At 38.9% G+C, this 27,362-nt stretch overlaps 2 gene segments (V, D, J or C); both read right to left on the bottom strand.

Moving 5' to 3' along the window:
• Nucleotides 1–27,362, bottom strand: part of LOC122116814 — a 474,299-nt gene that overhangs the window by 440,021 nt on the left and 6,916 nt on the right.
• LOC122116701 lies at nt 15,695–16,226 on the bottom strand. The segment is given in 2 exon segments: nt 15,695–16,020; nt 16,144–16,226. Coding segments are annotated over 2 exon segments (366 nt in total).

Raw genomic sequence — 27,362 nt, forward strand, 5'->3', positions numbered from 1 at the left:
TTAGAATCTTTCCTACCAAAATGCTTGACATAAGCACTGCCTTTTAAAGGATAGCTGCTATCTTACAAGAAGCTAAGACTGCTTTTCTGACAAACTTTGACCAGATATCCTGGTTTTATCTAGTTTGAAAGTTTATCTGAGCAAGAAAGTTTATGATCCCAAAGTTCTGATGAGTGAGAGACATGGTAGACTGCCTGCTCAGCATGCTTGCTTGGCTTCCTGTCAGTATCAGATTCTTCTGCAGAAGTAAATTATGCCTTGTTGGGTTCCTTTTGAGTTGGGATATCAGGTGTCACATAGGAGAAAACATCAAGATATTTCCAACAACTGCTCTGATGAGCTTAAACTTATTTGGGATAACTTTGGAAAAGCACAATTTAAAACTGTATATTAATTATACAAAGGGATTTTACTGTTACTTCCATGTATACAAGGTGTACTTTTAACAGAATTTGATCACTCTTCCCCTTTTTATGGCCAGCTTTATGGAACATACTTCAATCATCTTCATCTCCATCACTTTCACCTTTCCTGTTCCCCATCTGTCCAGTTATTGCTCCAGTCTGAGGGCTCTTGTTTGCCTTTTATATCTTTGGCATAAGTTATTGTAAGCAAAAATACTTACAGAAAATAGACTAAAGACTGTTGCCACGCCGACCCCAGTAGAGTCTGCTTAGCATGGGAAACCATCTATCAGACCATGATAGGGGCTTCGAGACCTATCTCCAAGTTTTGGGACTTCACCGAAGTCTACCTCGGAGAATAGGGCTTCTAAGAGGCCCACTCCTGGGAAAAGGCTGGAAAAACCCCTGGGAAAAGATGTGTTTCTGCCTTTCTTCACTGCATAAGAGTGCCTATTAATCTTTTACTGCTTCTACTGCTCTTTGTACTTGCTCATTGTCAACGTTCCCTTATTCAAAGCTCTTTCTTAAGAGTGTTGATGACCCCAATATCTGATGAGTGTCTTAAAAATATGACTAACTCACCAGAGTTAAGTGCTACCCTGAAACACCTCTTATGGAGGCTAGGAGATAAGTTATAAGTAAATATAAAAGTATTGGGGGTTTCACAAAGTCACTTCAGCAGAAGGAATTATTTGTAAGGGATTTACAAGAAGCTGTAGGCTCAGCTACAACAGAAAGAATGTATGGTAATTGCTGAGATAATTACTTAGGAGAAAGAATTTCCTGCTATTTACTAAGAGAATTGCTAGACCTAGAGAATTGCTAGATCCAGGTCTCCTTGAGGTTTACTATTAAAGAAGAAACAGGAAAGATCTATTTGGGAAAGTTAAGGCCTCTATAAAGATAGGTAATGGTTAATTGGTGACAAACATCAAAACCCAAACCCATTGTATTCCTTAGAGATAAGCCGGAGACAAATGCCTATCAGGTGCCCAGCTGGTGACCACCCAAGAAAGAAGCCCTGCAGCAAGATTGTGTAACCTTTTGCCCTTCCTCATGGAGACTTTTGCTATAAAAGTTTGTTATCCTCTGCATTAAATCGCACTCAGCATCCACTCCTAATGTGTGTGAGTTGTCTGTTTGCCATCTCCCCACCTATTCCAGGTTCCTCCCTTAGGTGTCCTCCGTCGTCCCGACAGAACCCGGTCCGCGGCAGACTGTGCTAACAAGATTTAAAAGTCTTAGAATGGAAGAAGCATTATGTTAACTCGGATATGTCTATCTTCAAACTTTTCTGTTTTCATTCTTTTCCATGAGGGGGCTGCTTTCAAATCTGAAGTGTTTATTATTATTTTCTGTTTTTAACCATTGAATCATAAGCATCTCCCATTACTTATTCTGAAAATGTAGGCACCCATTGGTGGTGAGCCTGCCTGTTAGTGAGCAAGGGTAGTTTTCATTTTATTGGAGCTTTGGTTCTGGTTATCATTTTATCTGCTTCTCCCTCTGCAATCTGCTTTTTGCTCTGCAGTCTTTCCTGGAATAAAGCTGAGCAGTGGCAGAGCATGTAGTCAAATGCTATATTCACTCAGTGTACTAGTCAGCAATCTGCAAAGTAGGTATGTGCTCAAGGTGGTCCATTGAGGCATGGTGAGAAACTACTTAAGTTATACATATACACCAGGAAGTAATCTGTCTTTAGCAGTGATGTCATGAATACAAGGTTTTGAAAATATTTTGGGGACTTCTCTACAATTAGGCTGGAGTTAATTTTATGTTGCTATTACAAATACTTGATAGTTACCTTAGAAAGGCTTATTTTGGCTCAAAAATTTTGTGGTTCCAGTCTATAATAGGGCAGACCTACTGTGTTAAGGCCTCCTATGTTGAGGATGGGGATGACATGATGGGTGTATGGTGTAGGAAAACTATTCACTTCATGGTCAAGAAAAATCTGGGGTCCTATTTCTCACTTCAAGGACACACCCTACATAACCAGAAGACCTCCCATGACATACCCTAAATAACCAGAAGACCTCCCACTAGGTCTTACATTCTCATTTGCACCATCTCCAAGAAGCTAAGGGCTGAGTCTTTAAAACACAGGCATTAGGTGGACACTTAAGATCCAGACTATAGCATTACTTTATGAACAGTAATGTGCATATAAATTATTTGGGAATTTTAAGTGTAGCTTCAGATTTAATGGGGCTGGAGGTGCTGAGAATTTTTGAGTCTCTAATAGGTTCTATATTAACACATGTTTGGGTTTGGGGATTACTATTAGAGTAACACTGCTCTTTGTACTGCATTTGTGCCATAAGCTTCAAGTATTCAGTCAGTATCTTAACACTGGAGAAATGAGAACAAGCAAAAGAAGATACAAAGCTATTAGGCCCCTAAAAGCCACAGAAGATAGGCAAAGAGGTAACTTAAACACTAGCACAGGTTTATTTGGAAGAAAAGTCTATAGAGTTATCCCTGGCTGGTCAATTGAATAAACTATCTTTTAAGATACTGGTAAGTGTCTGTGATTTTGTCCAGGGGTCAGTCCACTTCATCTGGAGGCCCCAGTGAGATCCTATTCTTGCCTGAACAGGACGACCCCTGTCACGACCTGACTCCTGTGTCAGAGGACAGGCCACATGGGCGCACCTAGTGGAAGGCCTCTGAGAGACATTCCTCAGCCCCAGGTGCCCTTGCTCTGTGGAACCCCTGAAATGGACTCTGGAGTTTGTTCTACCAGTAAGTTTCTGCCTGTCATCATCATGTAAAAACATAAGTGAGTTTTTTTAAACTCCCAAGAAAAGTCATCAAGTTTTGGTGTTAGCAAAAACTTGAAAATTAATTAAAGTTCTTCTTCAAAATAATGCAATAATCCTTTACATTTTTGATAAGTCAGATAATTTGATTACGATGAACAGCTTAATGCATTAAAACACCAGATCTTTGGTTTTCTGTAATATCTGAGTGACTATTCACTGGCAGAAATTTTTTCCTGTTTTCTGGTCTCAGTCCCTCCTGCAGTTAGAAATGTACTTTCTCCCCTTTTCCCTGGGAAAAGAATAGCCATGGGTACAAACCTGTGAAATCAGAAAACAAAACACAATTATTGATAAAGGGCAAAAACCTCCTGGTAAATAAAAACCCCAGACAAAGGCTGACAGTCCTCAGCTTTTGTCCTTTCCTCATCCTTGATAAAAAGCAAAAGAACATCGCTCCCTCACTCAAGTTTACTAAACTGGCAGCTTTGCAAAAAGCTATTGACAGCTGAGGCTTATCACCAGCTGCATTAAAATGCTGTGTTAGGAGCTTATAATAAAAATAATTTCTAAAATAGTGTCAATAGCTTTGATAGTATTGATCATGCTGACCAAGTCAAGATTGTTTTGCCTATGCTCCTGTGACTCAAGGCTATGTTTCTGCCATGTTTTCCTTCTGTAATAATAAAATCACAAGTTTCAGTGAGCTTATAAGTGGTTAAACACCTGTCTGGCTGAAAAGTGGCACATCTGGAGAGAGCATGGAATATTCTAATTCCTGAGTGATGTCCTTTTATAATCCATAATCTAAGAGTAAACTTGTTCTGAGGACTGTGAATCATCCTAGAAAATGATCTAACAAAGAAGGGATGATGATTGACATCTGAAGGGGGGCAATCTTGTAAGGTTCAGCCCAGAAGTGGATGGACCTGATGATTTACCAATATATACTAGAGAACTGAATTACATATTTTTGAGAAAATACCCACAGATCTCCAAAAGAGTTGAGTGTGAGAATAAAGTTATCTTTCCCCTATATTTGGGCACAAAAATGTAATGGAGAACAGTACTTCAGAAGCTAAGAGAGAAGGTAAAAATGTGAAGCCCAATGACCAGTGAATAGTTAACTCCAACCTGCACTTTAGTGTTGATTCCTAGCCCAATTTGCTTTCTTTTTAGTTGGCTTTTTTTCTAAGTTTTAGTAGCAGTTTCTATATATAGTGAAGTTTGTTGACCGTATGTAAGGTAAAGTTCCCCAAGTTCCTCTTCAGGCACCTGACATGGAAACTGTCAAGAAGAGGAGACAATCTGTCCCAACTTAAGTCCTCCCCTTCCAAGGAAGATTCTCCAAATCTGAAGACTGTTATTGGAATGGGGGTGGGGTTGCAAGGTTACTCTTTGGAGGCCATGTGATTCAAAATGTCTACCATTCTGGTTTTTCACCCTGTTGATTGTCAGTGTGAAATCTGTGATTGACCTACTACCACTGAATTTGTCTGGGACTCTGCTTTCTCAGTTGGAAACCCAATAGATCAGTCGCTGTGGAGACTAGCTTGCCTTCTGCACGAATCAACACAAATATGTTTTTCCATTACTGTACAGGAGGCTCTCACTAGACCTGCAGGAGATGGAGGCCTGATCTCCAAGGGTGACAGGCAGGGAGAGTGGAGTTTGGGTCAATATAGCAACCCCAACGGATCCTAAAGTGCGAAGTGGACAGGGTTAATTACAAGTTTCTTTCCTAACTTATACTGGACTATAAAATTTTTAATAATGTTTTCTGATCCAAAATCTTCATTAAACACTGCACACACACCACACACACACACACACACACACACTGATAGTTGTAAACCATGAGGACCTCTAGAATTTACCAGCACTTTCTGCTTATCTAGTCCTAAGCAGAACAAGGTTCTTTGGTCCTTCTGGAATCTTCCTCACTCTCACAGATACATATATCATCTACCCATCCAGGAGGGAAAATGTGCACCTCTCACGAGTGGATACAACACACATGGGAAGAATTGGGCACCAGAGCTCAGCCCCTCCCCATCTCCTTCCTCAGCTCTGGTGTGTTCTTACCTGGGATCCAGAGCATGAGCAGCCCCAGGAGTTAAGCAGGGCAACTCATTCTGAGAATAAGCAGTCCTTGTCAGCCCAGGCAAGCTTAGAGCTGAGCTTTTATGGTGGACTTGCAGAGAAGCTCCTCCCCAGGGAGCAATATGCAAATATCCTGGTAAGTGCAGTTGTGAGAGACAAACTGTCAGAAGAGAAACAAAGTGACACCAGAGGGTGGGGCCTCTCCTTTTAGTTAGAATCATTAACTATGATCAAGAAACTTGGAAAAAATTATATTGATGAAGTAAGCCAGTCTCAAAGAAACAAAGGTCCCATGGTTTCCCTTATCTACAATAACTAGTATATGTCTAGGACAAGCAGAAGAGGTCAAAAGCTTTGTACAAATGACCATATAACCTGATACTAAGCCAATGAACCCCAAGAAAGGGGCACAAGAGATTTTATCTTTCTTGTTGTTCTTTTTAATGTACTAATAATGTACTTTGAGATTTTTTTCTTTGTATGTTTTTCCTCCATTGTAGAACCCCTGTTTTCACTGTATTTGATTCCAGTGTCCTGCATCTTATATATACCTATTTCTAATTTGAGGAGGGGAAGGGAAATGACAAAATGCTGAAATAAGGATACAGGATGACCATTGTAACAATAAGATGTACTTGACACTATGTTGAAAACAAACTTTACAACTTTGCTGTGGGGAGGGTTTAGAGAGGAAGGAGTTGGAGAGAAAAGGAATGGTAAGGGAAAACAAAAGAGGAAATGGACTCATTACCTTACTCATGTAATTGTAACCCCTATGTACAGTACCTTCACAATAAAAATACATATCATAAAAAGAAAGGCAAAGGGCGGTAGGAGGATTGGGTGGGAGGGCAGGGGGAGGATGGGAAGGGATGGGAAGGGGAAATAAAGGAGGAGGCTACAATGCTTGATAAGAAATGTACTCATTATCTTTCCCATGTAATTGTAACCCCTCTGTACAGTATTTTCACAATTAAAATGAATAAATAAATAATAAAAAGAGAGGCAAGAGAGATATGTGTTCCCTAGAGAGGGACATGCCTTCATGATTCCTCCTGTTTGCCTGCGCCCTAATTCTTTAACCCTTTCCAGGCATGTTTTACAGTTTTCTTAAATAAAGATGCCTTTTCATTAAGTAGTGAGTCATTCTTATTTAGTTTCTAGATATTTATTGAAAAGTTTAAGTTTGGTCACTTTATTTTATTTTTTAATTGTTTTTTATTGTGAAATTTTATTACTATAAAATAACTAACACCTATAACCCTCATAGTTTTTAGATAAATAGAAATGTGAGGAGAGCTGCAGGAGCCGTGCCCAAAGACGGCACGGCCACAAAAGCAACATTGTAGCTGGCGCGGCTGCGACCAAAGATGGCGCTGGCTCCCGCCTTCCGTCTTCCCGGTGACGAGTGCTCTCTGTAAAAAACAACTCCTTATATGGCTATGACTTGGCTCCTAGTTTGCTTCCGTGTTTGCAGCCCTATCGGTATATGCCAGGTGGCACTTCGGGATTGGCCATCCAGGAGGCTTATAACCGGAGCGCGGGGGCAGAGGGACAGAGAAGCAGGAAGAAGCGGGCAGAAGAAGCGGGAGAGAAGATGTTGTAAAAGGTCCTGAATAAACCGCCTGAAAGAAGAACCTGTTGTCGTGTCATCCTTGCGGGTCAAGGCGGTCGCGACAGAGATGGAAGGCATGTTACTCTACTCAACTGATTTTATGGAACAAGTATTACACTCATTCCCAAAAGAGAATTCCAACAACAAAAAAGAATTATAGACCAATCTTTTTGATGAACTTAGGCACAATAATTCTCAATAAAATATTTACAAATCAAATTCAGCTTCACATTAAAAGATCATAAAACATGATCAAGTATATTGGTTTCTATCCTGAAAAAAAGAAATTCTCACCATATAGAAATCAAACATAATGTAGTACTTAAACAGAATCAAGGTTTAAAAAATAGCATGATTACTTTAACTTATCCAGAAAATCTTTTGACAAAGTTCAACATCCTTTTTATGATACAAATTCTAATGAGGCCTGGGAATGTGGCTTAGTGATAGTGTTCACTTAGCATGCATGAAGCCCCAGGTTTGATTTCTCAGTAACAGATAAACAGAAAAAGCTGGAAGTGGAGCTGTGACTCATGTAGTAGAGTGCTAGTCTTGAGCAAAAGAAGCTTAAGCACAGTGCCTAGGCCCTGAATTCAAGTCCCGGGACTGGCAAAAATAAATATAATTTATAACTAGTATATGTCTGAGACAAGCAGAAATGGTCAGATAATTTGATGTTAGGTGAAATGAATCCCAAGATCAGGATTCAAATGTTTTTTTTCTTTCTTTGCACTGTTTCTAACATAAGATGATTTCTTTGTTGCTTTGTATGTCCCTCCCCCACGGTATAACACCTGTTTCGCTGTGTTTGAGGTTGGTGTAATTTGTGGAGGGGAAGGGAAAAAACAAATCATTTAAATAGGGATACAGTTGGACCCATTGTAACAATGAAATGTACAAGACGTTATATCAAAAAACAATCTTTACAACTATGGCCAAGTTGGGGTGGGAGGGAAGAGGGGGATGTCGGGAGGAGATGGGAAGGGATGGGAAGGGGAACAAAGGAGGAGGCAATAATGCTTAATAAGAAATGTACTCATTAACTTGCCCATGTAATTGTAACCCCTCCTTACGGTATTTTCACAATTAAAAAATATACATATTCCATAAAAATATTTTAATAATGAAAAATGAGGAAATTGTCAAATGTGATGAGAAGCCAACTGTATTTTATGCCCATTGACCAACTTTGTGGTGTTTTCCCTATCAAGTAAAAAAGATAATTTTACATTCTGCTGTAGAAACTTGGATCCATAAGTATATTTCAACAAGGAATGTGATGGTTGTAAGCCATCAAGTTCTTTCCACAGAGCAACTTAATTTCCAAGAAAAAATAATGGAGCTAAGAAAAATCAAACAACCATTACCTTAGAATAGAATTGAAGTGAAGATCATCAGTAATGGAACTGAGTGGAAACAGGGACTTTCAAGTGGATATCCTGGGAAGAACTCAGAATTACTGCTGTACATTCCTCTAAGCATGGATTCTTGAGTCTAACTTTGATGGAAAGTGCACAAGTCCACACCAAAGGACATTCAGGAGTATAAGTGGTTGTGATCCTCAAGACTGATAAGATCAGGGGACTGAAGAGACTTTGGAAGATTTCCAGGGAAGAGGAGGAAAGGCTGATCTAGGACAATGTGACCTACACTGAACTATTATGTGACAAAAAACAATGGGGGATAATTGTCAGTATTTGACATGAGCCTAAGAAAGAATTAGACTTGTATATTAAGGTTATCTTCCTGGGGTACGAATGCTGATTTCTTATTTGTTGCAAATAAATAGAAATACACAAGAGTATGTTTCTTACTTCTTCAATTTGCTTCAGATGGTTCAGGGAAAATCTACTTTGTGTTGTACTTTTAACATTTCTTCTTGAAATAGTTTCCCTTTAAAAACTCAAACAGCACTTGTTGAGTACCGACTGAAGATGTTCTAACATCTTTAATAAGGTGGCCTTGTCTCATTCTTATAGGCATTAAAAACAGTAATTAGCCTGGCATGGGTAGCTCACACCTGTAATCCTAGCTACTTAGGCTGAGATCTGAGGATCACAATTTAAAGGTCGTTTAGGCAAGACAGGCTGTAAGACAGGCTGTATTCAATTAAGCACCAAAAAAGGCTGAAAGTGGAGCTGTGGATCAAATGGTAGAATGTTAACTCAGAACATAAATGTAGGGACAGTGCCCAAGCCCTGAGGTCAAGCCCCAGGACTGACACTACACACAAAATAACAATATTCCTGTTATATTTTTTCTTTTTCCAAGTACAATTTAAGACGCGGAACTGAATCCTGCATTTTGAAAAACAGGAATCCCTGGGTCCTACAAGACTCCCTGACAAGAAATCCTCCATTCATGGTCTCAGAGAAGCCTATGTGGGATATGATCCTGAATTGCAGAAAGAGCACGGAGGAGAGTGATTAAGGATAAAGATGGAGGCAGTGTGACTAATGGTGTAATCAGACTACCTGCCTGCAAGTGATAATCAGAATTTGGGCAATCATTGTCTGACTGGACAGTGTCAGAAAGTACTCTGTGCACAGTGAGTGGTCTCAGAAGCACTTGTGAGTAACAGTTCAAAATCAGCTGATACTGATTAGCATCATTGGACACCTTCACATTTCTGTTCTCAATTTTTTTTTCTATAAACCTTAGTTACAAATAGCATTCTTATTTATTAAATAACATGTAATTCTCCAAAAAGAATATCTATGATGCAAAGTGTGTGGGCACACATACAGCCACTTAAAACATATTGACCATCATCAGTACCAATTTTGATGCTATTGTTTTTATTTGTTAGGACTGAAGTTTGTATTCAGGAATTCAAACAATCTTGGTAAATGACCACATTCCAGCACTTTGACTCTAGCACATTTTTGAGGGAGAATCCCATGCTTTGTTCTGAGGGTGCTCACAGAACCCAGTACTCTTACCTATGCATTCCATATTATCACAGTTACAGGCTTACAGGTGTGAGGTTTGCTAAATTTTTGCCCTGGCTGCTGAGGAAAAACATTAAAACAACATTATTTTTTACCTGCCTCTATTTACATTTTATTGGAAAGGTGACATATGGAGGACTTATAGTTACATGAGTCAGGTAAATAGTACATTTCCTTTTAAACATTGCCACATCTTCCTTCCTTTCCTCCCAAAGTTGCCTTTGTAAATTTGAAATCATCTTTGGAACTCCTCATTTTACAGTATTGAGATCTCCATGTGTCCAGTGAAATATGACATTTAGGGAAGAGTGAGGCATGGTGCTTCCATAAACATAGCTAGCTGGAAACCAGTGAACCTGACAGGGCTCATTGTGACCCCAGAAGCACATGGCCTTTTGCTTGCCCTGGTTCAGACGCATGTTTTTTTTTTTTTCTTTCTTGCAGTTGTTCCTAACATATTTATAAGATGATTTCTTTGATGCTTTGTATGTCCCTCCCCCATCGTATAACCTCTGGTTTCACTGTATTTGATGCTGGTATAATTTGTGGAGGGGAAGGGAAAAAGAAATTGCTTAAATAGGGATACAGGTGGACCCATTGCAACAATGAGATATACAAGACGTTATGTTGAAAAATGAACTTTACAACTTTGGCCGGGCAAGGGGGTGGGGGTGTGTCGGGCAAGGGGTGGGGAGAGATGGAAGGGGAAACAAAGGAGGAGGCATCAATGCTTGATAAGAAATGAGCTCATTACCTTGCCCATGTAATTGTAACAACTCCTTACGGTAGTTTCACAATAAAAATAAATAAGAAAATCTTATAGTGCAGATTTAAAGAAAAATGAATGAGACAAAGGATGCCTGTTTTCCCTTATGTATGGAAGCCAGATTTAGCTTATAAATTTATTAGTAAATAGGTTAGTTGGTGTACAAATATATACAAATATATTCATTGGAAGATGGTAGATTCCACACAGCACTCTAGTATAATCCCTTAGAATGGCGAAGTCAAATTTCAACAAAACAACAGTAGAGGGCAGGCACTTGAATGGAATGGAGTGGGATCAAGGGCAAAGGGGAAGAAGAATGAAGGTGAGAAAAGGAGAATGGGGATAAGAATTCACTGCAAAGTCAGGTGCTGGTGGCTCACTCCTGCAATCCTAGATACTCAGGAGACTGAGATCTGAGCATCTCAGTTCAAAGCCAGTATGGTCAGGAAAGTCTGTAAGATTCTTACCTCCAACAAACCACTAGAAAACCAGAAGTGACACTGTGTTTCAAGCAGTAGAGCAATCACCTTGAGCTGAAGAGCACAGGGACAGCACCCAGATTATGAAGAGTGCACAAAGAGTGGGTAGGGATGGATAGTGAGAATGTTTTAAGGGATGACATTGATCAATTTGCATTGTATTCATAACTTGCTTATTTATTTTTTATTGTGAAAATACTGTACAGAGTGGTTACAATTACATGGGCAAGATAATGAGTACATTTCTTATCAAGCATTGTAGCCTCCTCCTTTGTTTCCCCTTCCCATCCCTTCCCATCCTCCTCCCACCCTCCCAGCCAACTCCCCCCTCCCTGACAAATTTGTAAATTTTGTTTTCCACATAAGGACTTTTACATCTCATTGTTGCAATGGGTCCACCTGTATTCCTATTTAAATGATGTGTGGTTTTTTAAATGGCAATTCTTTTGTACAACTGCTTAAACATTAAAAATTGGGAAACAAAATTAATGATGGAATGGTAAAGTAGGTCCTCTCTGGGTATGGGTACTCATGGGACAGAGAGAGAGAAAACAGTTAAAATAGGCAAATATGGTAAAAATATTATATGAACATATAAAAATGTTTCTAATGAACATTCAGAGTTGTAACTGTGTAGTGATAGAAACCATATGACTCTAAGAAGTGATGGGTATATAATGTGTAAAAGAGCCAGATCATGATTTTCAAGGAAGGGGACAGCAAAACTGTTCTGAATTAAAAGCAGACTGAGATCTAGGCCAGTTAAGGCAACCTGTAAGTGGGTCCTTTTGTCACAAATGCTGTTACAATTGTCAAAGTCAAAATGGTCTTGCAGTCCACAGGGCATGATTTAGGATACCATCATTTTATTGGGTCAGATTAGAGAATGCCCTGTTTTTAAGAAATTTTTAGGGTGTAAAACTATGAGGGCATATTCTGAAATGAATGAGAACAAAATGCAATTTTTTACTACACTTACAACCCATCTGTAAAGGTAAAAATGTTTCAAATAATTTGCAATATAAAATAAAATTCCTTAACCATATGCTGAAATTATTTTTGCTTTGTAAGAAAAATCACTTTTCTACAAATGTCGAAGATAATACTGTTTCCTCAAATATATGACCCTTACAAAAGCCATATGCTCCTTAATGCCCTCCTAATAATTGCCTAAGTATTGCTCTTTGTTTAGGGACCTCCATATTCTTTCCTTTGAGTGTGGTCTTATTCAGCAACCTGGAAGTTCTTACCAGTAATGCTAAACATATTTGTCAAAGAGAAATTAATTTTTCACTTCTTCCAGCCAAGCAAGATGGAACCAGGATTAAGATAAAACTAAAACCCTGGACTCGTCATGATCTATTGCAAAACAATGACTCCCAAGTAAAATTCAAATCAACATCACATCACTGAGTTTGGAAACATAGAGAGGAAGAGAAAAGGCAGAGATCAAAAGTTCCACTAGGAATGTAAGAATGCCAGAAAGTCCTGACACCTGATGGATCATGAAGGACCCTATGAAAAATGCAGTGTCTTCATTCAAGTCCCTATCTTCTATTGCAATTGGAGCCTTATAATGTCACAACAATAATCAGAGTGTCTTGTCAACCAGAAAGAATTTGGAGACCCAGAAAAAGTGGTAGGCTGACATAATGTATTGAACTCGAAACCTGATTTGGAGAATGGTAAATTCTTATGCAAATACTTAAAATAATGAAAACATAATTTACAAGGTATCAATTATTTTCATCATCATTACCGCTGGGCAACAAAAGTTTCAAGCTAAAAAGTTCAAGCCTAAATTTCATAGACTCTGTGTGTTTCTTCATTGGATCTATCCTGTTCATAGGATAGATAACAGCAGTAGTCCATTCCCCAGGTCCACAGTGGGGCCAACCTTGCTGCAGGGGAAGAGAACTCACATGCTCCTCTATTCTTGTTTGACTTCAGGTTTGAAAGCCTGCACAACTGCCCACTTCTGGCAAGTCCACTAGATAGTATGTTGATTAGCAACAAAATGTGTAGGTGATGTTCTTGGAGTAAACTGGCTTCCCTTGTTCCTGTGTGGAGTGGCTACTCTTGCTGATGATTGTAAATATGAATAACAGGCAGAAAAGTGCACATTCTAGAATGTCAAATTACACATTCTTAGAAACTGTTATGGAGTAGATTCCTGCAAAGCTTCAAGAAACAGATCCAACAAGGCCACTGCTAATTAAGCCTGTGGAAGGATCCCCAACACCTGTAGTTTCAGTTTCAAGCGACTCCCTAGGGAAGAAGGATATTCTTGTAACTCAGAAGGATTACAACTCTGCAGCAGTACAGCTACAAGAGACCAGGGCTCTTGGCCTGCAGCCATTCTGTTATCTCAAACCACCAATCTGATCTTGGATATAGATGCAATGCACATTTTTCCATAAACAAATTCACATTTTGTAAAATATCAGGAGAAATACATGACCACAGAATACATTGCAAACATATTCTTTACAAGCAAAAATTACTTACCTCAATTCAGATGATAGGGAAACCCAAACCCACTTGTTGGTTCTCCTTCAGAAGTCTCAAGTGTAATCCCAGGACTAAATTAAAATGGTGAATCCAAAGTAGTATTTCATGTATAGACTTTTAAAGAAAATAATAATCTTATTTGCAATAATTAGTATAAGTTTAGGACAAGCAAAAAAGGTCAAAAGCTATGTACATATGACCATATAAAATGATATTAAGTGAAATGAACCCCAAGATAGGGACACAAATTATTTTTTTCTTTCTTGCTATTGTTTATAATGTATGTATAGTGTACTATGTGATTTTGTTTGTTTCATTGGTATGTTCCTCCCCCATGGTATAACCCCTGTTTTCACTGTATTTTATTTCAGTGCCCTGCATATTGTATATACATTTTTATAATTTGGAGAGGGGAAGGGAAAAACAAAATGTTTAAATAGGGATACAGGTTGACCCATTGTAGCAATGAGATGTACAACACACTATGTTGAAAATGAACTTTACACGTCGGGGGTCGGTGGGGGGGAGTTGAGGGGTAAGGAAGAGTGGGGGGTTAGTTGAAGACATGGGGATGGAAGGGATGGTAGGGAAAAATAAAGGAGGAGGCAACAATGCTCAATAGGATATGTACTCATTACCTTACTCATGTAACTGTAACCCCTCTGTACAGTATTTTTACAATAAAAATGTATAAAAAAAGATGACTACTGATACATTACATACGGAACCCATGTTTTTCCTTACTAAATCTCCACAATCCAGGTTCCCCAGTTCTTTCTTTAAGATCAGGTCTGTAAAGGTTTAACTACATGATTTAATACACTGTTACTTTGTTGCCTGTTGATAAATTAGAACAGAACAGAAAAATGTGGAATGATGTGATCCAATAAAGAAGGTTGAGCGGATTGGGAGATGAGACATTATCATCTCCATTTAAATTCCCTTTCAACACTAGGCAAATTCATTTTGTAGGAATGCAAGTTAGCATAGCCAGTATGGAGGACAGAAAGGAAGTTACTAAAATACCTAAAAAGAGACATACCAGATGATTTGGCTACCTCACGCCCGGGAAACATCTGAAATAAAGCCAACACACAAAAGTGATATTTATAAAGGAATTTCTGCATATATAGATTTATTGTGATACTGTTCTCAGTAGAGAAAATTTGAAATCGGTCAATTGTCCTAGAATCAATTAGAAAGTAGTGATGAACTGGCCCATATATGTCTGTCTGTCTGTATATATGTATATATATACACACATATATATATGTACACATACATATACATATATGCACACATATATATGTACATATACATATACACACATATATATGTGTGTGTATATATATATAGATATAGATATATACATGTACACAACAAATATAAAGAAACATGAAATCCTGTAATCCGCAGCAAAATGAAGAGAGCTGGAGACATTCTGTTAAAACAGCCAAAACAAAAGGCCTTTCTCATTCAAACAAAACAAAATAGAAGAGTAATTATGTGGGCCAAAAAAGGGCTCCAGTTCAGGAGGCAGGAGGGTGAGCACAGGGGAAAAATAGAAGGACATGATCAATGTACATAATAGATGTATAAGGAGAATCCTAGAATCTTATTAATAGATGCTGATAAAATAAGTTAATACAATAGATATCAGAGAAGTAATGACTAAAATCTGATGCAATGAATCTGTTCTTCGTATTATAAACAATTCCTGATGGTAGCTCATACATGTAAAACTAGCTATTCTAGAAACTGACATCTCATGATCCTAGTTCAAAGCTGGCCTGGGCAGGAAACTTGGTGAGAGTCTTAGCTCCAATTAATCACCAGAACATCAGAAATGGTACTGTGGCTCAATATGTTGGAGTGCTAACCTTGAGCAAAAGAACTCAAGCCCCAGGACTGACAATAACAAAAAAACATTGCTGCTTAGAACATCTGTTACTTGTGTTATTGTTTTATGAATCTCAAGTGTTGACACAATTCACACTCTTCAAGTCTATATTGTCTATATGTGAGCATCTCTGTCAGCAGGTGGAGGCACCAGGAGGAGCAGCTGGGGCAGCCCAGACTCTCACTTCTGTTTCCCTGGGAGGTTTTTGTCATGGCTTATATCACTGTGGGAGGAAAGTTGTTATACTGTTGACAGTAATAAGTGGCAACATCTTCAGGCTGCAGGCTGCTGATGGTGAGAGTGAACTCTGTTCCATATCCACTGCCACTGAACCTAGATGGAACTCCAGATACCAAATTACTACTAGCATAGATCAGGAGTTTAGGGGCTTTCCCTAGTTTCTGCTGGTACCAGGCTAAATTGCTATAAATGTTTCCACTGGCTCTGCAAGTGATGGTGGCTGTGCCTCCTACAGATGCAGACAAGGTGGATGGGGATTGGGTCATCTGGATGTCACACCTCGCATCTGGCAGGGGAAACATGAAACAAATACGACATTATTAACCGAATTATAAGAAGGCTCTCCTGAAGAGTAAAGCATCATGGATCACACTGAGGAATTTTAATGCCCAATAGTCTTTATCCTTACCTGGGAGCCAGAGCAGCAGGAGCCCCAGGAGCTGAGCAGGGATCCTCACGTCCATGCTGTGTGCTGACTGGGACAGACTGCTACACCGGCTATGAACAGCCTATGAAGAAGTCCTGAGGGCAGTGGGCTGTGCTGCTGGCACATGCAAATCATCAGCTTCTGGACAAGGTTAAACACAACTGTACGGCTGTCTCATCTCAGTAGATCTACACAAATTTGAGTCTCAGGAGACTTAGGTCAGGCAACAGTCTGTATTGTAGCCACAGAAGAGAATCAGCACATTTCTTTCCTGTGGGTGGAGCAGACCACTGATCTCATTGAGGATAAAAGTCTCTTTTCTTTTTATTCCTTTATCTGAGACAAGACCTATCCATCAAAAGGTTAGTTCCAGAAATTTACAGACGTTTGTACAACACTCATTTGGCACAGGCATTTATTATCCAGAGCAGGAATTTTGGGAATTGCTCTGATTCACTGATCATCTTTATGTGGCAAGTTGTCAGCACTGCTGCCCTGTAATGTGATCCTTAGAGATGAAATAAGAATGTGAAGCTATTACATTGATTAGAAAATAGTTAAACTTGTGAATTGTGCAGCACAGCCTTTTTTTCTCCTATATCTCTGAATTTCTTGCATCAGCAGATACATAAAAGCAAGACATTTTCTTCTCTTCAAACCTGACCAATCTTTTCCACCATCCTAGGGGTGTGTATAGTTTATAATGTCCATTATTGAAGTCTTCATATTAACTTCTGTTTTTTAAACATCTTAACCAAAGCTACTGTGTTTGAACCAGAGATTCTCCTTGAAAAGGAGGATAAACTTGGGTTATGCTGAAGCCTACTGAGTTGCCTAAACCTACATATATTCCTTTCATTTGGTAGTCTCTTCTATTTGAGAAGAGAACACTGTGTTTAACAGCTGGGTTAAAGATATTGGGCTCAAGTAGAGCGAGTAGAACCATGGAAAGGAAGATCATGTTGGAATTTTTTAACAGAATCCAGGAGCCAGCAGTACATGGAAATGTCATTCATATTGAGAGGAGGCAACATGGGGCTTAGAAGCAAGAGTGAGGAGAGCTGATTGTCTATGCCAGGGAGAAAGAGCATTGCTGGCTGCACTGAAGGTGCTGAGGTGGAATGAGACACGAGGACATCCATATGGGCCTGTGCAGTTGTCAGGGCCCACAAGTCACTACTGCATGGGATGCAACGTTGACTCATCTCAGCAGTGTTATGCCAGTCTGAGTAATATATGAGCAAATATGTGAGGGGGGTGTATGCTATGATCATGTAAGTGACAGTGACAGCTGGTGTTTCTCATCATCCAAAAAAGTTGATCATGTGGCTAAATTCATGAGGAATCAATGGTCATACTCTTGAGAGAAAGAATTGTAATCTAATACAGGAGAACTTTGTCTAAGAATGTATTTCAGAATAACCTATTGCTGTGCATACAGGTAGAGAAATCACCATAAATTCACACATATATGTATGTATAAGACTAGATGAATGAATGTGTGGATGGATAATTTTTCACAGTCTAATAGTAATGATGTTCTAGTTCCATTAATAGATAGCACCATCACTAATGTACCTGTAAACTTTCTCCAATAAATGAAACAAGTGACCCTTATGGAAATAATTGATTTTTTTTATCAAAACTAAGAAAGTGTTAGGTAATTTTGGACCATTTTGTGCCAAAAAAAAAAATCCTGGTGTGCGAGGTAAAGGAAAAAGTGGAGAAAATCAACTAGAAAGGGATGCCCACTGACCAATTTCAAGGGATTTTGAATACCATATAAATGCTAATATACCGCAATAAATCAATTGTAAATCCTTGGATTCGCCATGATATTTTCATAACAAATGGGATATTCTAAAATGATCAAAAACTTCTCCACACATTTTCATAAATTGTAAAAGGGAAAGAATTATTATACAGCAGAGAAATCTGGCAGCCATCACCTAGTTTAGAATTGAAATGAAGATCACCAGTAATGATGATTCAAACCATGGGTCTGTTAACAGTCATCATAAAAAGAACACAGTGGCAATTCTGGACTTTGCTCACATATATGTACTATTGAATATAACCTGAAGGAAAATTGCATGAATCAGTTTGAAAGGCATTCAGAAACATGGCTGCTGTGCAGTCACTAAGAATGATAAGACCATGATTATATTGTGTTTTTTTTCTTACACAATAGGATGCAAAATAACATATATTCTTCCATTAGAACTCATTTATCATTTGGCAATATTTCACTGGAAGTAGGCAGAGATTTCAGTTTATAGAAGAATGGAGAAACAAAAGGTAATTCAAGAGAGGAAGCTCAAACAACACTTAATCCAGGGGTTCATTTGTTATAGCAAGATATGATTTTTTCCTACCTCTCTCCTCTTTCCTCCTGTGTCCTACTTCTGTAATTAGGACAAGGTTTTGTCTTGTTTTTAACAAATTGTAGGACCATGTGTACTCCTTGCCACGCACAGGCTTCTTCCTACCACTAGGATCTCAGTTTCTCTCCATGAGGTCAAGCCAGGTAAGGTCAACTTGGGCAAATACTGGAGACAATCACTGTCCAGGGAATGACTTCGCATACAGGCCAATCAGCTGTTCTGAAATGGGATTAAATTAAACATCCTTAAAAGCAAACTGCCTACAGACAAGAATAGCTGTTTGTAGTAAGAGCTCTGATGTGCATAACAAATGCATTGGAAGAGCAAACATATATGTCCATTCTTTCATCTATGACCAAGGCCATGAGTTAAAGACCAAAGAAGGGAAGTAAGTTATATTTTGAAGGAAGTATCATTATGAATCAGAGGGATATAATTGATCAAACATGCTTCCTCTCTCTTTGCCTGTGAACAAACCACTTCAAATGAAGACTGGTTCTCTTTATTAACAGAGATATTAAAAAAGGTCTAAGATACTCTTTTTTTTTTGGGTCAGGTCATGGGGCCTGAACTCTGGGACTAGGCACTGTCCCTCAGCTCTTCAGCTCAAGGCTAGCTCTCTACCACTTGAGCCACAGCGCCACTTCTGGCTTTTTTTTTTTTTTGCTTATGTGGTGCTGAGGAACCGAACGCAGGGCCTCATGCATGCAATGCAAGCGCTCTACCACTGAGCCACCTTCCCAACCCTAAGATGCTCTTTTACAGGGGGTTCAAGGCTTGTTTTGAATAGAGAGTCAGGGTCTGGTTCATGTTACTCATCTGTGTGTTTGCTGAATTCCAATTGCAGGGACATGATGGAATGAAAAATTAATATCCTTATTCAGAAGATTAATTTGTTAAATGGGCTTCAGTGAGATCACATGGAATATTTTTAATGAACCACAGATGTTCAATTTTAACTTGTTTCCTCTTCCTCTCATTCTTATCATGCTAAGAGGTGAAGAGACAAAACGTGTTCTAAGATGCCCACTACCCACTTCCCTTGAGTAATAGTGTTGCTAGAGAGAGTGGCAAAAGGGCAGCAGATGGGATGGAGTGACTGGAGTCTCTGGAAACAGGACAGCATGAGAAGTATTTGTTCATTGTCTTGCCTTTGCATTAAAATGAGTGTTCTGTAAGATCAGAGGTTTGTGTCTACAAGTGCTCATGGTACTGTGAGGAAATGTACTGAAGATATTTCAGCTTTTACCCCCAGAGGGAGCTGTGGCACCTTAAATCTCTTGGTGACAGAGGGATTGGTTAGCATTTGAGATGTCATTGGGGGAACTAGTTGTCCTGAGGTACAGCAATGAGAGGGATTCCTAAGTATGTGAGAACTCATTTTTGAAGATGGTGTTTGCACTGATGGAAATCTAAGAAGTCTCTTTGGATGATCAGGATGTGTTAGCTAAGAACTCAAACATGTGAGGTCATTGTGTTTTCTATTCTCAGATTCCCATTTGGTCTCTCTCATATTGCTATTTGGAACTTATTTGTTCTATTATTTTCTTTGTATATTGCTTTTTAGGTGTTTGATCAAAGATCAGAAGCTTCAATGATGTTTAAACATTCATAGCATTTATAATCCATAAAATAACTACTTTGAAGTCTATTTAGCATTTGGTGGTTGGTTACTGATGTCATTGATCTTTTCTAAACTTTTCATTTCCAATTTATTGTTTGAATCTCTAATGGCTTACCTTTATCTACACAGCATGACAAATGCCAGTGATGGGTCAGGTTTCCTACACTACAAGTCCATCCTGCTTCTTCCGTACACCCTGGTTTGTGGATTGAGAGTGCATTCAATGTGCAGCCAGGTCACCTCACTTCCTTTTGCTCAAGGCCTCTCTTGTGTCTCTGTCACTCACACGTGGAGTGAGGTTTCAGAGAAGAGTATTGAGGGGAGGCCTAGGAGGGATGGTGGAGAATGATGAAAGGGTGTCATACTTATAACTGCACTTGTACTTACAAACTGATTGGCTGAATGGTAACCACTTTGTACAACTACTTAAAGACAATAAAGGTATAATTAAAATTAAAAAAAGATTTTGAAGGACACCAGAATCAAATACTATGGGGGAAGAACAAAGAAATAAACAAAAATAGATCACATAGTACATTATAAGTACATTAAAAAGAACAGCAAGAAATATAAAAAAATTGTGGCCCTATCTTGGGATTCATTTCACTTAACATCAGCTTATATGGTCATACATACAGAGCTTTGGACCACTTCTGCTTGTCCTGGGCATATAGTAGTTATTGCAGATAAGCAATACCATATGACTTATGATGCTTTGGGTCTGACTTACACCACTTAATATAAATTTTTCAGGTTTTCCATTTCCTAACAAATGTGGTGATGCCATTTTTTTGATGGAGGCATAGAATTCCTATTTCTTGATCCATTCATCTACTGAGAGGCATTTGGGTTGGTTCCATAGTTTAACTATGGTGAATAATGCTGAAATACACATAGCTGTTCTGGTAGCTTTAGTATGGCATTGTTTGTGATCATTTGGGTAAATGCCTAAAAGTGCGATTGCTGGGTCATAGGGGAGCTCTATGTAGAGTCTTTTGAGGAACCTCCATACTGCTTTCCAAAGTGGTTGAACAAATTTACATTCCCACCAACAATGCAATAGGGTTTCCTTTTGGTCACATCCCCTCCAGCATCTGTTGTTATTAGATTTCTTGATTATAGCCATTCTAACTGGTGTGAGGTGGAATCTCAATGTTGCTTTGATTTGCATTTCTTTTATGGCTCGAGAAGTTGAGCATTTCTTCATGTGTCTACTGGCCATTCTTATTTCCTCTTCAGAGAAGTCTCTCTTTAAGTCTTTAACCCACTTATTAATCAGGCTGTTGTTTCTTTGATGATACGCTGTTGGGGGATTTATTTTTCTGAATTCTATGTATATTTTAGATATGAGGCCCTTGTCCATTGTATGGCTAGTGAAGATCTTCTCCCAATCCCTGAGCTTTCCATTGATCTTGCTTGCTATGTCCTTTTCCATGCAGAAGCTCTGTAGTTTCATGCAGTCTCTTTTGTCCAAACTTTCTTTGACTTGTGTTTCTGGGTCTTTATTAAGAAAATTTCAGCCTGTGCTAAGGCGCCCTAGAGTTTCTCGTATTCCTTCCTGTAATATTTTCAAGGTGTCTGTTTTTATATTGAGGTCTTGGATCTATTTGGAGCTGATTCTGGTGCAGGTGGTATATACGGATCTGCCTTTAGTTTAGAAAATGTTTTTTTAAAGATCTCTTTGGTGAAGAAAATAATCCCTTGACAAGAAGAAATTGGTAAATGTTTAGGTTGATGGACTAATTAGTTAGTTACCTTGTTTAGATGATTTGACAATACGTGTACATACCAAAACCTACTGTACTTCAAATATATTATAATGTGTCAGTCACAAGTTGTATAAAAATTAATGACAATTTTTTTCTTTATAATGTTGCTTTTCAAAAATCTTTTGTAAAAAACCATGTTGCCCTGTTTTTAAAAGCTTACTTTGACATACCTAGAAAGGCTTCTTCTTTAATGAATGACTACAAATTTTAGCACATCCTGGACTACACATAAGTACAGATGTATGTTCTTTGTAAGTCAGAAGAGGCAATGTCAGATATGTGCTGCTTGCATGAGAAGGAAGACAGAGAGTTAGGGTGTGCAGATGCCTCTAGGACCTTCCTCCCAATACTGTCTAGTCACCTTAAAAGACTGACTCCACCTGAGCAGCTCTGTCAGCAGGTGGAGGCACCATGAAGAGCAGCTGGGACAGCCCAGTCTCTCACTTCTGTTTCCCTGTGAGGTTTTTGTCATGGCTTGTATAACTGTTGGAGGTCTACTATAATTTTGTTCATAGTACAGTGTGGCAATATCTTCAGGCTACAGGCTGCTGATGGTGTGGGAACTCTGTTCCAGATCAACTCCCATTGAACCTTGATGGAACCCCAGAGGCCAATCTATTTGCAAATTAGATCAGAAGCTTTGTAGCATTCTCTGGTCTCTGCTAATGCCAATTTAACTCATTGCTAATGTGCTGACTGGCCCTGCAAGTGATGACAACTGTTCCAAGAGATGCATATAAGTGGTAGGACTGGGTCAACTGGATGTCACATCTTGCACCTGACAATGGAAACATGGAAAACATTATGCATTTAATTAATTATACTATCCAAGTACTTCCAGAAAGAAGCAGGCTGTTTCTCTTTCTCGATATTATTTCTAACATATTTATAAGATGTTTCTTTGTTTCTTTGTATGTCCTCCCACACCGTATAACCACTGTTTTCACTGTATTTGATGTTGGTATAATTTGTGTAGGGAAAGGGAAAAAAATCGTTTAAATAGGCATATAGGTGGTCCCATTGAAACAATGAGACATACAAAACGTTAAGTTGAAAAAACGAACTTTACAACTTTGGCGGAGTGGGGGGGGTTACAGGGTGGGGGGGAGATGGGAAGGGATGGAAAGGGAAAACAAAGGAGGAGGCAACAATGCTTGATAAGAAATGTACTCATTACCTTGCCCATGTAATTGTAACCTCTCTGTATGGTATTTTCCCAATAAAACACACACACACACACACACACACACACACACACACACACACACACACACACACACACACAAACATGAGATGAATAATCCCCAGCATTGTCCTTCTTTACCTTGGAGCCAAAACTGTAGAGCCCCAGGATCTGAGCAGGAGTCCTCATGTCCTTGCTGTGTGTTGAGTGGAACCTTCTCCTGCACAGGGTGTGAGCAGCCTGTTATGATGTTCTCAGTTCAGTGGGCTGAGCTCTGGGCACATGCAAATTAGTAGGAGTTGGGTAGGGCTGGGCATAACTGCAATCTGGCAGACTTCAGTGACAAAGTACAGACCTAAAGACCACAGATGTCTGTTTATCTTGCACATAATGTGTTTCTCCATGGTGAACAGAATATGTTGTCCTGTGAGAAAAATAAATGTTTTTAATTCCCATATTGATCCAGACTTGCTAGTATTTTCTTTACTGTTTATGTTAATGTAAGCCAGTCACTGAGACATAAACATTCCTAACGGAGGTCAATTTTATACTTTTCCTGCATTTTGTATCTGTGAATTTTGTGACACAGGATTCTAGAGCATTCAAGTTAATTCCCTGAACCACATTATATAGTTAATAATTATCATTATTATCCAGATTGAGAAATATATAGAATTCAAAAAGTTTCATGAGAGTTAAAACTCTTGAAAAGTATTATATGTGAAATAAACTATTTTTATCTGAGATGTATAGAGTGTCTTCTGCTCTTTGTATTGGTGCCCTGTTCACTCCATACAAATGACTCATTTCCTTCTCTTCTGAATGCTGTGATTTATTGCCTCTCTCAAGGACAGACCATAAAAGGTATTTCCTCCTTATATATAGGAATACATGTGGCTCCATATATAGCTTTGTAAGTGTCATGCATTTCTGTTTAATATGACATTTACTAAATTTTGGGAGGACATTTGTGTCTTCTATCTTAATTACTGGAAAGTGCTCTCTCTCCCTCTCCCCCCACTGTCTCTCTGTGTATCTAATATCTTTAACCAATGGCTGAACTCTACTTCAAGTTCACTGTTCTCCTTAACCCTGCATTATCTCTCATAACCAATATATTTTAGGTTGTAAGTGATCTATTTTTTTGTGCTTGGCCTGAGGTTTGAACTCAGATTTTAGGTAGTTTCCTCAGCTTTTGTGTTCAAGGCTGGTTTTCTACAACATGAGCCACAGCTTCACTTCCCGCTTTTTAGTGGTAAATTGGAGATAAGCAGCACATAGATTTTCATGCCCAGGCTGACTTCCAATTACCTTGAGCAGATCTTAGCTTCTTGAGTAGCTAGGACTACAGGGATAAGCCAGTGGTACCTGGTACTAAAGCATTTTTTAGTGAATGCATTTAGGCCATTTGATCCAAACAGACACAGATGGAATAAAATGCTCTGTGGTCAGAGTGAGGACAAACTGCAGTCACACAGTTTGGAGAGGACATCTTCAGCATGAGGAATCAAGCACAGCTGACAATAGGAAGTGGAATTAGAGTTAAGTTACCGGGCCCCACAACATGGAGATCAGCTTGTGGTGACACACTGCATTGTATATGCAGGATGTCACATTTGAGGACAAAGGAGTAGAATAGTCACATGGAACTTAGCATCACAAATGGAAGCATCTGCTTGTGGGTGCAAGGAGATAACACAGTTGTTCCAAGTCACAGAGCCCACAAATAAGTCATTGTCCAATCAGAGCCTTCTTCATTACCATTTAGTGTGTAAACTGCATTTGAGTCTTGACTTGATTATCTTCTCCTTCTCACACGTTAATGGTCTCTGCAGCACATGCTAACACAACTGCTCCAAGAAGGATTTTACAATGTTCTTCTTCCCTCTTTTTATGATGATGTATGAACCTACTAGGAAAGCTATACTCTTCCCCTTATTCCTCTTAAATTTAACTTCTATTTTTCTCATATGGTCCTCTCAATCTCTGTCACTGTCTTTGCTGGAAGAGATTTGCTCTCTCTACTGTGCACTGTAGAACAAAGCTGGTATTAAATAAAACAAGTACAAGTCATCTGGCTGCTGTGAAGTTATAAAGGCTACCTGGCAAATTATTAATAGAATGACAAAGGACATCTACCTGTGTGGAGTTAAAAGCAGACAGGCTCTAGCAATAACACATAAATTCTCTTGATCCACACTCCAGGTCTGGCTTCAGCAACTGTGAAAATGTGTCTTATGAGTTTCAAGTCTGCAAAGGATTTAGGTACTGGAATACTTGGAAGAGTGAAACAATGGCCTTCAACCAGAGATCTTGCTCTGGGCTGTGAGGGATGGAGTTACTGGCTGAGAGATGAAGTTGAAGACAGGGAGATGGGGGAGACTAAAGGAACTTTCTGTGGATCTTACTGAAAGAAGGAAGAGCTTCAGGAAAGGAACGTGTTTATAATCTGGGGCATGAAAGTAAGCGAGGTCTGGGACAAGGTCAAAGTCTAAGAGACCTAGACTTCAGAGCAGGGCTGAGACTGGAAAGGATGCTCCAGGGTTCTTCCCTTGGCTTCTGAGGGGCTTGAAAAAGGAGGAAATTCAGCAGGGCCCTAAGGACAGATTCTTAATTCTATTCCTTATTCAAACATAGAGGAAGTGGGGCTCTGGTAGTTCACTCCTCTAATCCTAGTGTCTCAGGAGGCTGAGATCTGAGGATCATGGTTTGAATCCACCCTGGTCAGGAATAAATTAATCTCCAATAAATTACCCAGAAAAAGCTGGAAATGATGTTATGGTTTAAGTGGGAGAATGCTAGCCTTGAACACAAAGATCTCAGAGACAACACCTACATCCTGAGTTCAAGCCCCAGGACTGGCAAAAAAAATACAAACATCAAAAACCAACCAAAAAAAAAAAAACCCACCCACCAACTAAAAAAAAACATATAGGAGCATTTCACAAATGAAAGAATGCCAAAGTAATATGTCTATTGTTCATATGTATCAAATTAACACATGGATAAACATACTTTCTTTGTCTAACTCATTTCAAATTCTGATCCTGAAAAAGAACTCTAGGGAACAATGGCCCTTCCTCACTCTTAGCCTGAGCATCATGAAGTTCAGGACCCAATCTGTTCTTTTGAGCACAAGCAGTGACCTGCTCAGTGCAGAGGACTCTGGGGATAGCATTGACAGTGCAGCCCCCTCTCACCTCCCACAACTGGATATGGTGTGTGCATGTTCCCTTCAGGGCTGTGTGTCTTCAGCCCTCCTTCCCTCACCTTTCTGATCTGTACTTGATGATTTTACTATAAGAATCCTGGTGGAAGTGTCAGCCTTGTCTTGTGTGATTACACTTTCAAAGTGAAATATGAAATAGGAACTGTACACGGGGAGACATGACCCTTCCATATACATGGTCCTAGCTGCCATGTGTACCATGAAAGCCTGGAATAGAGTTCCCCAGGCTCAAGCTCCTAAGGACAAAAGGGAAGCATCACCCCTGCTTTCCCAAGGTCTCTAAGATCAGGGTTCAGTTTTTTCTCCTTGTGTGGATTTTGGCATCTCGTGGAAGCTTTGTGACATAGCAACTGGCAAGATTTCCATTTGGAGTTTTGGTTTTGTTTTGTTAAGTAATCTTCTCAAACAATTATACAAGAGAATCTCAGTATTTTAATGCAAAATTATGCCATTTTATTTCTTGTACCTAAGGATTAATTTTAATTTGCTTATATTAATAGCATGAGGTGATTTTTAGTAATTCTATTCCTAAATTCAGTGTACTTTGGAAAATTTCACTACCTTCTTTCTATTTCTACTGTCATTTCCCTCCAACACCTCCTATTTTTCTTACAGTATGTAATTGACTTCATTATTCAAAAATATATGTAAATATGCATACATATTATATATATAACTTAATTTATTTTCATTTATTTGTGCCTTTGGTCCCTTACTAACTCCCTCACCTATCTCTCTTTAGACGTTTTCCCCATTTTACTTTCATGAACTGTTACTATGTTTTATTCTTACTATTATTTAATTATTATATTATCATCATCATTTAATTCTACATACAACAAATGAGTGGAACTAGGGAATATTTGTCTTTGGAATCCTGACTTATATCACTCAACATGATCCAGTTCCTAAATTTTCCAGCATATTATATAATTTCATTGTTCATCTCTCTCTGTCTTTGCTAAAGATCCAGAGCAATAATGTCCTCAGGACTTTACTAAAATCCCTATTG

The sequence above is a fragment of the Dipodomys spectabilis genome, unplaced genomic scaffold, assembly GCF_019054845.1.
Source record: "Dipodomys spectabilis isolate Male_0828 unplaced genomic scaffold, ASM1905484v1 ptg000137l, whole genome shotgun sequence".
Taxonomy (NCBI): Eukaryota; Metazoa; Chordata; class Mammalia; order Rodentia; family Heteromyidae; genus Dipodomys; species Dipodomys spectabilis.